Source organism: Mercurialis annua, linkage group LG1-X, assembly GCF_937616625.2.
Source record: "Mercurialis annua linkage group LG1-X, ddMerAnnu1.2, whole genome shotgun sequence".
Taxonomy (NCBI): Eukaryota; Viridiplantae; Streptophyta; class Magnoliopsida; order Malpighiales; family Euphorbiaceae; genus Mercurialis; species Mercurialis annua.
In genome coordinates, this window is record NC_065570.1 from 62,957,608 (window position 1) to 62,970,608 (window position 13,001).

A 13,001-nucleotide genomic window follows, 5' to 3' on the forward strand; every position below is an offset into this window, starting at 1 on the left:
ACGAGCCTCATATATATATATATATATATATATATATAATTATGGTTATAATTTCTATTGTATCATTTTATACCTCAATATATATAGATATAATATATAAGAACTATAAAGCTCAAAATTTGATCTAGTTCGAGCTCAGTTTGCTATATTTATATTTTTAAATATAACCAACTCAATCAAAAGTAAAATCAGAACAATTATTAAAAAATAATTTATTTAGTGAATAAAATGTTTATAAATATTTTTTATAGTTGTTTTATTTGTTACTAGATAAATATTATATTATTATTGAATGCATGATAAATTATGTCATCAAATGATAAAAAGAGTCCAAAATAATAATTATAAAACTCCAAAAACCCTAATATATATGTCAATTATTGGCTGGTAGCATGTGCTACTCACGTGACACATAACCTACAATACATGACCATATTCCGCCGCCATTCAAGAAGCCAATGATAAAATTTGTGACGTCTCACACGCACTGTTTCATGTTACGCACGTACTCACCCCAACTGAAACCCAAACCAAAACTCTATTTTCCACGTGTCACTACACATTTGCGTATTTATCACTATCCCCAACTAATTAATCTGACGGCCTAACATTATCCTAAAAACAACGAAACCACCGGTAATCCCCGGTCATCAACTGTCCAATTTGACATTTTACCGCATTACAGCCGGTTATACCCGGTTTTTCATTTATCCACGATTCTCTCTATATTAACCCTAATTCACTCTTCAATTTTTCAGGTCCATAATTCCATTTTCTCTCTAAATATTCCTTTTATTTACTAAGCCATTTGTTTTCCTTTTATTTACAATATTGCCACAGTTTATATGATCTCTAGTGTTCACCGGAAAACTGAGAGTCACCGTAGCTCCTCCGCTTCTCTCGGTTTCCCTCGCCTCCGCTTATTGCGCTACCGCCGTTTGTTCTACAATGCCTACAACTCCAAAGAGTAATATCCGAAGAGGACAGGAGCCAGAGAAAAATCGTAAAAACAAGTTAAAAGAGAAAGCGTCGTCGTTTCACGGAAAACTACCTATGGAAGTACCGGAATCTCGGCTTCGCCGCCCGAACACAGTACCGGACTTGCTCGGAGGACGGAGTATGTCCGCTGGAGCCTCTTTCACGGAAGCGAGACCGAAGTTAACAAAACTATTACTAAACGTAACGGTTCAAGGCAGTGTTGGTGCCGTACAGGTTTTGATGTCGCCGGAATCCACCGTCGGTGAGTTGATTACGGCTACTATGAAGCAGTACATGAAGGAAGGCCGCCGTCCGATTATTTCGGCGGATGCTTCGGAGTTTGATCTCCATTACTCGCAGTTTAGCTTGGAAAGTAAGACAACAGATCATGATTGCTAAATTTAATGAATTTTTGTTTGATTGGATTGACACGTGTACGATAGATATTGACCGGTTTTTTCTCTGTTCAGGTCTTGACAGAGAGGAGAAGCTAATGGCGTTAGGTTCGAGAAATTTCTTCTTATGCGCGACAAAAACGGCGGTTTATGACGGTGCAAGTTGCAGCATCAGCATCAACAACGCAGCAATAACGACGTCGTCTTGTTCAAATGAAGTTCAGAAGGCAGTTAAAACTGCAGGTTCATCTTGGTTAAAATTCATAGATTTCTTGCTGTAATTGAAGAAAGCAAAAATTAATTGTGCCACCGGCGGAACTAGGAGAGGTGCCGGTGGTGGCCCTGATTACTGGCCGCCCCTTACTCCTTGTCTTCCGGCTATCGTCATTATTTTTTGTCTTAATATTCTTTCGAAAATTTATATTCTGTGATGTTGATTTTCCGATTCCGCCACTAATATTAAAAAAAAGGTGAATGTAATTATGTAGAATCTGCAATATTATTCTGTTGTAAAATTGCATTAATTAATTAGGCAATTAAATTCTTTAAATTCATAAGAAAATTAGCTGAAAATTTGTACAGCTTTGTATTTATGTTTGTGCACTGTTATCATATCAGGTAAATTGGAATTTAACTAATATATTAAATTATGATTAATTAAGACTGATTTTACTAATTGATGGGTTCCGGCATCTCGACGGCATTAATCCTGCAAAACAGTGTAGATGGCTAATCGGACGGTTTGTCCGATTAGCTCTCCGATGCTTAAGTCAGTTTAGGCTTAAGAGAGAATAATTGTATTTGTTCTAAGTTGTGTGTTTAGGCATACCTTAAACTCCTTTTATAGTAGTTGAATGTATACCTTGTAGATATGGAATAGGAGAGTGATTCCTATTTAGTAGGGTTTGACCCTGATTAGGAATGTCCTTCCTTATTCATACAGGAGTCCTATTTAGGAAGATATTCCTAAATAGTCTCGTCTTCCTAAGTTGGAGGTTATCTTCCTAAGTTGGAATTTGTATCCAAATAGGACAGATACTCCGAATATGCGTAGATCTTGGAGATCTAATCCGAATCCCGGGGTCGACGTACTTTGTCCGAGTCCTCAGGAATTCGGTCTTTATGATGTCGAATGATGTATTCCAGTCAAGGCGGATCCGGTGGATTTGGCCCTTTGGGCGGGAGTCTGGTGTCGTCTGAGAATAGATCTCCTGCGACTCGGCTCCATTATAAGTAGAATAGGATTCGGTATCCATCATTAGCCCCCCCGCAAGTGAGCTGAAATCATGGTATTTTATGCCTTAGAGTATTTCAGCTCTATTTGAGGCGAGTCGTTTTGTATCCCGACGTTCCTTTTTGCTTCTCGAGCAAGATTCCAGTTTTTCTCCTTTTTCGCCATGTGTCGTTCATCTATTCATTATTTTTTGAAGGTAGGACATGTGTCCATTCGTTCTATCTTCCTTTGTCTTTAAACTGTTGTATTTGTTACATTTTTCATCTTTTACTCTTGGTTGTTCGAAAGTAGTTGTGCCTCATCTTCAATCTTTAATTCTCGTGTTTGATTTCTTCTTTTGGTGAGACTCTTGGTGAATCTCGTTGATTTATTTTGATGCTTTATCTCCAGGTATTCCTTTGTTCATGTTTTGATTGTTTTATGTTCTTTACATTTCTTCAATTGTCTTCTAATTTCCAATCAATTTTCTGATTCGATCCATCGGCCTTTTGAATTTTATTTGTTTATCCTATTCCTCTTTGTTGAGATCCTTCTCGGCGATTCTTTATGACGAAGCCCATTCTCTTGGCGAGACTTATTGTCTTCTTTTAAATATTTTCATAGGCAAAATTCATGTGGCGACTCCTCATCATTTGGTGAAGCTTTTATACTATATGAATCTTCATTAGTTGGCGAAGCCCTTGTATTGGGCGAAGCCTTATCTTTGGATGTTCCCTCATCTTGGGAGAACCATCTTTTATGCGCGAAACCTTTATTCTTTTTATTTCAGGGTTTTAAACTTTTTTGTTTAGTACTCGGTCGATTCTTCTTTACTGCCACATTACTCCTTATTTTCCATTTGTTATGTTTGATCTTCGTTGATTGTGATTTTAAGTTTCTTGTTTATTCCTCCTTATTCTTGATCTTCATTCTTCCTTTCTTGGTTTTCATATTTCAACATTCCCGTGTTCTTTGTGCTTGTCTTTATCTTCATTAATCGAAGTTTTATTTTAGCTGATGTTTACTCTTTTAATGAGTAATTGTTTCTTCGAGGTGACTCTTCTTGTTTGCAATTCTTTTTCATTTTGAGAATTTTGTTTTCTTCTTTGAACATAAATGAGTCCTTCAAGCTCCTCCACGAATACGCTGATCTCATAGGGTATTTATGCCCGTTTTTGAGATCAGGTCATTCAATTTATTTCGTCGATTTTCCTTGATTTTAATTCTTTTCCGGCGGACTGTCTTCCTTTTTTAGATTTGTTCCTCTGATTTAGGCGAGTTGCCTGTGATTCGCTGATTTGGGCGAGTCGCCTTATTTGGGCTCTTGGCTTTATTTTTACCGAATCATTTTAGACCCGGTCTTCTGTTTTGAGATCTCCCGCATTCCTTTTGATTGACATTTTGCCTTTCTTTCGCATTTCTCTTATTTTTCGGCGTTTCTCTTTCCTTCGCATTCCTCTATTTCTTGGCGTTTCGTCTTTCGCTTTATTTTATTTATTTAGTTGATTCGCCTTTCGCTTTATTTTGCTTCGAGTTGATTTTGATCTTTGATATTTCGCCTTTAGAGTTAATCTAAACTCTGTTTTTGGCGTTTTGCTTTTATTTTTAGAGTAAATCTATACTCTGGTTTTTGGGCGTTTCGCCTTTATTTTAGAGTAAATCTATACTCTGGTTTTTTTGCCGTTTCGCCTTTATTTTAGAGTAAATCTATACTCTGGTTTTTTTGCATTTCGCCTTTATTTATTCCGATTCCTTTCTGCTTTGCTGCGTTGTATGAATTAAAGATAGTTCGCACCATTGAGTATGACAAACATCTATACTTGACAATGGGCGATTGTCACCGTCGGGTATGACAAAAAATCTATACTTGACGACGGGCGATTGGCACTATCGGGTATGACAAAAGTTTATACTTGATGATGGGCCATTTGACTTCTACTTCTTTCTTCATTCTTTCCCTCTTGGGGTTTTCTTCAAGTTCAGACGAATCTATCTTCTTTGTTCCTCTTGGGGTTTTCCTTTGGATGAGTCTTCTTTGGATGATTCATCTTTGTCAAGCTTTATTTTTTTTTTTTGTTGTTTTCTTGGTTTTACTCTTTTTGACTGAACCTTATTAAGGCGAGTTTCTTCTTGTTTAAGCTTTAGCTTATTCTTCTTTGGCGGAGCCTTCTTTGTTTATTCTTTTTGACCGAGCCTTATTAAGGCGAGTCTCTTCTTGTTTAAACTTTGGCTTATTCTTCTTTGGCGGAGCCTTCTTTGTTTATTCATTCGTTTTGCCCGAGGTCTTTTCCTTCATTTTTACATCGCTTGGTTCTTCATGATCTCAAGTGATGTTCTCTTTATTGATTTCTTTCTCCATCTTCATTATTGTTCTGGGTAAACTTCATTTGATTTCTTATTTCTTCTCTTCTTTCGGCCTTTATATTTATTTTTTCTTTTCTTGCCACCGATTTTTGTTATGCTTTCTATATTCTTTTACTCCTTGTAGGAGTTCTGTTGCCACCATCTCTCGCTTTATTTCTTTTTTCTGGATGTTTTTGTAATCATTAGATCTGAGTTATTTGATTCCGCTAATTGTTTGTCTTTTTTTTTTCTTTTCTTGATCGCATTCTTCGTGGAATTTGTATCTTTTCCTTCAAGCTCCCCCACAAATACACCGATCTCAAAGGGTATTTATGCCCGTTTTTAGATCATGTCTTCGTTTTTCGCCTCTTGGGCCGTTTTTCGTTCTTCCTTTTACTGCGTTGATAGGGGTGAGCACTTCAGTTTTCACGTCGTCCAAGTCGAGTTCTTCAGTTTTGATGTTCTTTAGTGTCTTAACTATATTTTCTTCCATAACTTCTTCTGCTACATGTGTGTTTTTACTTCAATATGGAGATTCAGAGGATTCGCCTTTTTTTTGTTGGAGTATTTTTCCTTTATTCTCTTCTTAAATTTGGTCTCCTCATGACTTCATTTTGTTTTTCACCTTTTCAGGTGGTATCTTTTTAATCTTCTCCGTTTTGACATTATTTTTGTTTTCTTCATTCCTTTCATCTTTCTTGTTTCTCGTTGTTTTTAGGGGTGTTATGCCCTTCTTCATTATTTTCGGGTAGTATTCCCTTTATTTTGCTGATTTATTCTTTTCCTTTAGCTTTCTGAGACATCTTGTCCTTTGGTCTTTAAATCGTTTTTTCAAGTTTTATTTTCGCCTTTACGGCGATTTCTTCCTTCAGCTTTCTAGGACATCTTAACCTTCGGTCTTTGGACCGTTTTTGCTCCTGATCAAAACTTTCTCTTCATCTATATGTTTGTTTCGCCTTCGGTTTGTCTTTCGAACCATCTCTCTCTTAGCCTCTTGGGCCGTTTCACTTTTTGCCTCTCGATCCATTTCGTTCTTTATTTTTTGTTGGGCATTGTTCGCCTAGTTTTCTGGTATTTGGGACATCTCGTCTCTTCTTTCAGTATATTCTCCAGCATTTCTTCTTTTATTTTCTTCATCTTCTATGTCTGTATTTTATAAATTTTGACTGGTCCAATAATGGACTTCAAGATATAATATAAATTTATCATATAGAGTTGTGTTTTAAGATAGCAAGCGATCTTATATAAATTATGTAGGATATAGTCCATTCTCACATTATAAATTTTTATTAAACGGTTTTCTTCTTCATAAAGATATTGTATATTCAAGTAGTAAATCTATTACTTGATAAAGGAAACTAATGATTTCATATGCTACATTTGATTATTTCCTTCTTAGCTGATTAGTCTTTTGTAGTCATGCAATATTTTTTTTATAAGATTTCCTAACTAGCAAAAATCTCACATATATATAGATATTTGTACTCATATGCTTAACTAAATTATTGTCGAGTTATGTATATATCTTTCCTAAAAAGAAAATATCTCATATAGTCATATGTATGTGCTTAGTTAAGGTATTGTAAATATATTCATGTATAAATATTTCCTAATAAGTAAAGATTTTAAATATTGTACTAAGATAAAATATATATTTTGATAAATCTTATATTGTAATTTCGATTAATGCAAAAATAATTGCAAATTATAATCTATCAATTTAAAAGAAATCATGCGAGGTGGACAACATGCTGAAATCATGACACGAGCAATTAATTCCACATGTAATAAAATATTTAATGAGTTTGAAAACTTATCGTGATTTAGCTCCCGTTGATAATAAGATAATATCTCCGATTCGTCAATTCCGAATATAATATTGGTGATGCTAGAAAATCCTCTTCGTTTCCGCTAATTGTTTGTTATTTGCTCGTTCTTCCTCCTTTTATTATATAGATTGTTCTTGACGGTCATGTTATTTGTTCTTGATTTTTTTTCTCCGTTTATTCGGTCAAAAGACTTCTCAATCAGTGCTTGCATCATCGTTGCATATTATTTCAATTGGTTTGCAGCTAACAAATTTGTGGGCAGCGATTAGTGCTTTAATTTTGTTCCTCCAATTTATTATTGCTTAGTTATACTTTTGTTCATCCATTTGTTGTGTTTAATCCAATCTCAACGCCACCTGTTGCTTTTGTGTTGGGTTTATTCTTTTTGCTTCGTTTCCTTTCCTTTTTTCTTTAATTTATAAATTGAGCAGCTCGCTTGTCGGGCCAATTTGCGGCTTTTTTTCTCTTTTCAGCTTTATATCTCCTCGCCTTATCCTGCTTAATTTTCTTTATTGCACTTATTTGCTCGCTCCTCCTTTTATTATTCTTGATGATAATCGTTTTGTTTTTTCTTGATTCTTCAAATTTATCAGATCGTTAGATCTATCTGTTGTTTTTTGGATTAGTCCTGTCAGATGCCATCCTTCAATAAGAATTTATTTGAGTTCAGAAAAGCTTCTTCAAGTTCGAAGTTTTCAAGCTTTTCCCACAGACGGCGCCAATTGATGGGTTCCGGCATCTCGACGGCATTAATCCTGCAAAACAGTGTAGATGGCTAATCGGACGGTTTGTCCGATTAGCTCTCCGATGCTTAAGTCAGTTTAGGCTTAAGAGAGAATAATTGTATTTGTTCTAAGTTGTGTGTTTAGGCATACCTTAAACTCCTTTTATAGTAGTTGAATGTATACCTTGTAGATATGGAATAGGAGAGTGATTCCTATTTAGTAGGGTTTGACCCTGATTAGGAATGTCCTTCCTTATTCATACAGGAGTCCTATTTAGGAAGATATTCCTAAATAGTCTCGTCTTCCTAAGTTGGAGGTTATCTTCCTAAGTTGGAATTTGTATCCAAATAGGACAGATACTCCGAATATGCGTAGATCTTGGAGATCTAATCCGAATCCCGGGGTCGACGTACTTTGTCCGAGTCCTCAGGAATTCGGTCTTTATGATGTCGAATGATGTATTCCAGTCAAGGCGGATCCGGTGGATTTGGCCCTTTGGGCGGGAGTCTGGTGTCGTCTGAGAATAGATCTCCTGCGACTCGGCTCCATTATAAGTAGAATAGGATTCGGTATCCATCACTAATTAACAATCCCGCTCTCTTTTTGGTGTTTTTATGTTTCTTGTTAATGCAAAAATGTAAATCTGTGGATCTTTCAAAAATGAATTTTATGATATTTTGTGCAACTGCGAGGTGACTTGATTGTTTGTTCATTTGAAAGGATTTGTTATGAGGTCATTGCTTATCATTTAAGCTCACATATCAAACTATTAGGCAATTTAGGACAGATTCTTTGATAGATTCAGTCCATCATATTATTTATAGATTAATCCTATCACATAATGATATGTCATTAAAATAATGGCAATCTCATAAATTCGTTTATTATTTATTTACACATTTGAATAGTAATATTATAAGATTGGTGTCATTTTGATGACATGTCATTATGTAATAAGTTTAGTCCACAAATGACGTGGTGGACTGAGTCTACCTAAAAATTTCTCCGCAGTTTAGATCAAATTTGTGTATTAAAAAAGTTTAGTCCATTCATAAAATAAATTAATTTATAAAAAAGATATTAAGCTTGTTTCATCTTAACATATAGAAAATAATTTGTATTTCTTTAATATTAGCTTTTGTCTTCGAGTATTCCATCCGTTCTAAATTAAAAAGCATTATTTTATATTTTTTTTAAATTATCAATATTCATTTTTTTATTTAAATAATTAAATGGTATATATAATCTCATTAATTAGTGGTAATTTCCCAAAATACATCTTTCGGCATTTTATTTACAACTTTACATTGCAAGTTTTGACTTTTCTTTTCTGATTTTTTTTATTTACGAAAAATACCTTTTTTTTTAATTTCAAGTTTTCAATTTCGGTTTTTGGTTTTTCGGTTCGGTCGACTAAACTGACCAAACCGACCGGCAGTTTTTTTTATATAGTGTAAGATTAGTGTATATATAGTTTTAATTTTTATTTTTTATAGAATTTTTTTCTAGATTTTTTTTATCGTGTTAACAGTAGTGTACATATAATGTTTTTATGGTGTTTATATAGTGTAAGATTAGTGTATATATAGTGTATAAGTAGTGTATAAGTAGTGTATTTATGGCGTTTTGTAGTGTTTTTGTGGTTTATACCATGAAACACTGCAAATACACCATAAACACTGTAAATGCACCATAAATATACTAAAAATGACAGAAATATACTATAAATAACCCAAAAATACACTAAAACGTAAAGATATTATAAAATTACTACAGATGCACCATAAATCAATTTTTTTTTACAAAATCAGTAGCAATAAATAAATTTATGAATAAAAGAAGACAAAATAAATAATTATATGAATAATAGAACAATTTTATAAACAAAAAATTATATATCTACAATAATTTATTCACAAAATATCTAAATCATTACAAAAAACCTAAAAAATTACACAAATCTAAAAACGAGTCGAGAAATCCATAGCACGAACGGAAGAGACGAACGGACTAGTGCGAACGAAAAAGACGAAGGGAAAAACAACCGGAAACGACGAGAAATCCATTGGAATTAGACAAACGGAAACGCGATCGGAAAGACGAACGGAAAAGTAACCGGAGGAGATAAACTGAAAATTAAATGAAAAAGAAGAAGAAAAAAGAAGAAAAGAAGAGAGAACTTGGAGAGAGACGAGAGAGAGGAGAGAGAAAAAAAGTCTGCTATAAAAAAATTTAATCTAAAATGAGATAAAACTTCTTTATATAGTGGGTATTTTGGTAAATAAATTGGCAAATTAGGTAGCCTTGGATTAGAGGAAAAGATGGGCTAAAATGGTATAAATACTTTGCAAAAGACAGGTATTTGGAAAATAATTCTCATTAATTATAGTACGTTAAAAAGAGAGCAAATATTATCAACAGACAAAATCAATAACATATTAAATAAAGCTAATTGTAATATAATTTTATAAAATTATTTATTTTATATAGATTTATTAAAAGATTTAATATTTATGTTTGTCCTAATTTCTCTATCAATTTGGAACGAAAAAGTTTTAATAGATTTGTTTACTTTTTCATGATCACATGCTTTAAGAGAATACATTTAATATTATATTTTTACAATTTTTTACTATATTATTTTTATATATTTCAATAATATCAATAAATTTAGCTCATCAGTGGATTTAAATAAAAATAAAAGAATAATTTTAAAGATTGTTGTTTATTAAAAATGATAAGAGTTTCGAGGTAAAAAAAAACCCGAACTCTATCGAAATGGAATGATTATGACAATTAATCATTTAAAATGTATGCCTATAATTTATAAAAGATAAAAAAAAATATCTATTAATTTTAGAAGATTGAAATAAGTATAGAAAGAAATGGTTAATATTGTAATATCAATTCATGCCGCTGTTTATGCATATAATAGTTGACATAGCTATAATTTTATGATTATGGACAAAATAAAAAAGATTAAATGAATATTCTATTAAATTTATATTAATTATATATTTTAAAATTTAAATTGATAAAATGAATAATTATCTGTTATATAAGTCCCACTCATGATTATAACGTCAATTTTGAAGTAATTTTAAAAATATTGTATGATACATAACTCATTTTTCGGATATGTGATAAAAATTTAAAAATAGATATATAGTACACATTATTGATAAGAGCGTTTGTCTATATCTTTTATATAACAAGATTTAACATATAATTTTGTAAACTCTAATCTAATAAAAAAAATTAATTGAGATAAGAAGAATCAAGTCGTTGATCTAGTTAAATTATCATTTTGGACCACTATGACAAACAAAATTTTATTGATGGGAGAATCTTAATTATAATTTTTTTTATTGATATAGTCGACATGCTTTAACTGTTGTTGCTTAATTAAAATTCAATAAAAAAATATAACACCAAATAGGGTTAATTACATATAAAATCATGATTTTTGCACCAAGTTTCAAAAATAACATTACCTTTAAAACGTGTCAATTATAGACAACACCTTTCATTTTTTTCGATTTCATCATGACCACATTTTTGGTGAAATTTTGCTGACTTGGACAGCCGATGGGTCTGCCACGTGTCATGCCACGTCAGCAAAAATGCCACTAAAAATCGGCGATGTTATTTTTGAAAAAAAATAAAAGGTAGTGTCTATAATTGACACGTTGTAAAAGTTATGTTATTTTTGAAACTTGGCGCAAAGGTCATAATTTTATATGTAACTAACCCAAATAAATACTTATGAAAATATAATCATTTTACTATATGAGAATATAAACAATACAAGTGATTTGTAATTTCTTTGAATTGATCAAATTCAAATCTATAATTTCTTATATAAAATTATAAAAATAAACTCTCATTCTTCTAAAATATTTATAGAAACAAAATTAAAATCTCACAAAAGTATTTATTTATACATACCTAAAAATTCCAAACTAATACTCAAATGTGCTAATTTCAAATTGTTTTATGTTTTTGGGCAAATGTCGTACAAAAGCCAAACCTTTTACAAAAATTTCACAAAAGTTCTGATCTTTTAATTTTGTCGATTTTGGCCAAAAACTGATTATTTGATTTCACAAAAGTCCTGATCTTTCAATTTTATCGATTTTGGCCAAAAATTGGTTATTTGGTTTTACAAAAGTTCCGACCTTTCAATATATGTGCATGTCACGTAGGCGCCACATAAGCAAATTGAAATCAAATTAAGAGTTGGCCACAATTGGCTAAAATCGATAAAATTGAAAGGTCATGACTTTTGTGATATTTTTATGAAAAGTTTAGCGTTTTTACGACATTTAGCCTATGTTTTTTCCTTACTCCTCCTCCATTTAATGTTTCTATTTTAATTTATAGATATTCTAATTTTGACCACCAAATGAAGAATTTTGTCTTTAACCATTTAAGAAATTATTTCCAAATTTTCTTTGTAACGATTTAAAAATTTAATTCTAACTTTATTTAGATATCAACAATTAAAATCAATTATCCAACATGTCTAAAATGAATGGAAGATGAACTTTTGAATCACTTATTGTGGAAAATAGAAAGAAAAAAAGAGTAGCCATCAATCATCAACAAATTATCAAATCATTTATGACTTTTGTCAAAAACCTAAATATCTAGAGTGTAAAAGCTATCATATCATTTCATGGTGTCATTTCATATACAAAATAAACTCAAAGAAAACTTCCATTAGGTCATTTTATTCTTTTGAATATTCTTAAGGTATGCAATTATTAGCTATATTATTTCAAAATGAGGACTTTTTTTATAGCTCACTAATACTTATAATCCATATTTTTCTCGATATGAAGATGATAATTTCTTAAATAGACATTTTTTACATCATTAATTGAATATCATTACATTATTATTATTATTATTATTATTATTATTAATTTTCCTTGAATATCATGAAAATTAAAGTTAGTATTTAGTGTTACAAAAATTAAAATTATTGAAGAAAAGCAACAAGGAAGAGAAAAAGAAAAAAAAGAGTGGAGATGTTGGATTTGTGTGATAATCCAAATTCTGGTTTTGTTTTGAAGACACGAGATTCTCTAACGTACCCAAAGCGAAATTTCCTACATAAAAACAAAAATGGATTGCACTGTCGCAAATAACAACAGCCAAAAAGAAAAGATCTCACTGTATAATTTTTATAATAAACATTAAAAGAAACACATTTTGTAACTCAAATTAATCTTCACTTGTTTTTCCATGAAGTCTAAATATATAAAAAGCTTTTAGCATTATCATTTCATTTCTACAAAACTGTATGATGGCGGTCTCCTCATTAGCACCACACGTTCTTTATATTTAGTATAGAATAGATTAATTTGAAATTACATTCTTTAACTTATTACCTAATGTTTGGTTAATTTACCAATTCAGACCATGAATAGAACTAGTTAATTAATCAAATATTTATATTTATATATTTATATAATTGAAAAAACTAATAAAATTCTATCATTCAATCTAACCA

At 31.6% G+C, this 13,001-nt stretch overlaps 1 protein-coding gene across 1 annotated transcript; it reads left to right on the forward strand.

Moving 5' to 3' along the window:
- The first annotated feature begins 742 nt into the window (after positions 1–742).
- LOC126666244 (uncharacterized protein At4g22758) lies at positions 743–1,923 on the forward strand. Its single transcript, XM_050359249.2, has 2 exons — positions 743–1,351; positions 1,449–1,923. Exons 1-2 carry the CDS (start codon positions 949–951, stop codon positions 1,652–1,654), a joined length of 609 nt encoding a protein of 202 aa, XP_050215206.1. The 5' UTR covers positions 743–948; the 3' UTR covers positions 1,655–1,923.
- Positions 1,924–13,001: the final 11,078 nt, after the last annotated feature.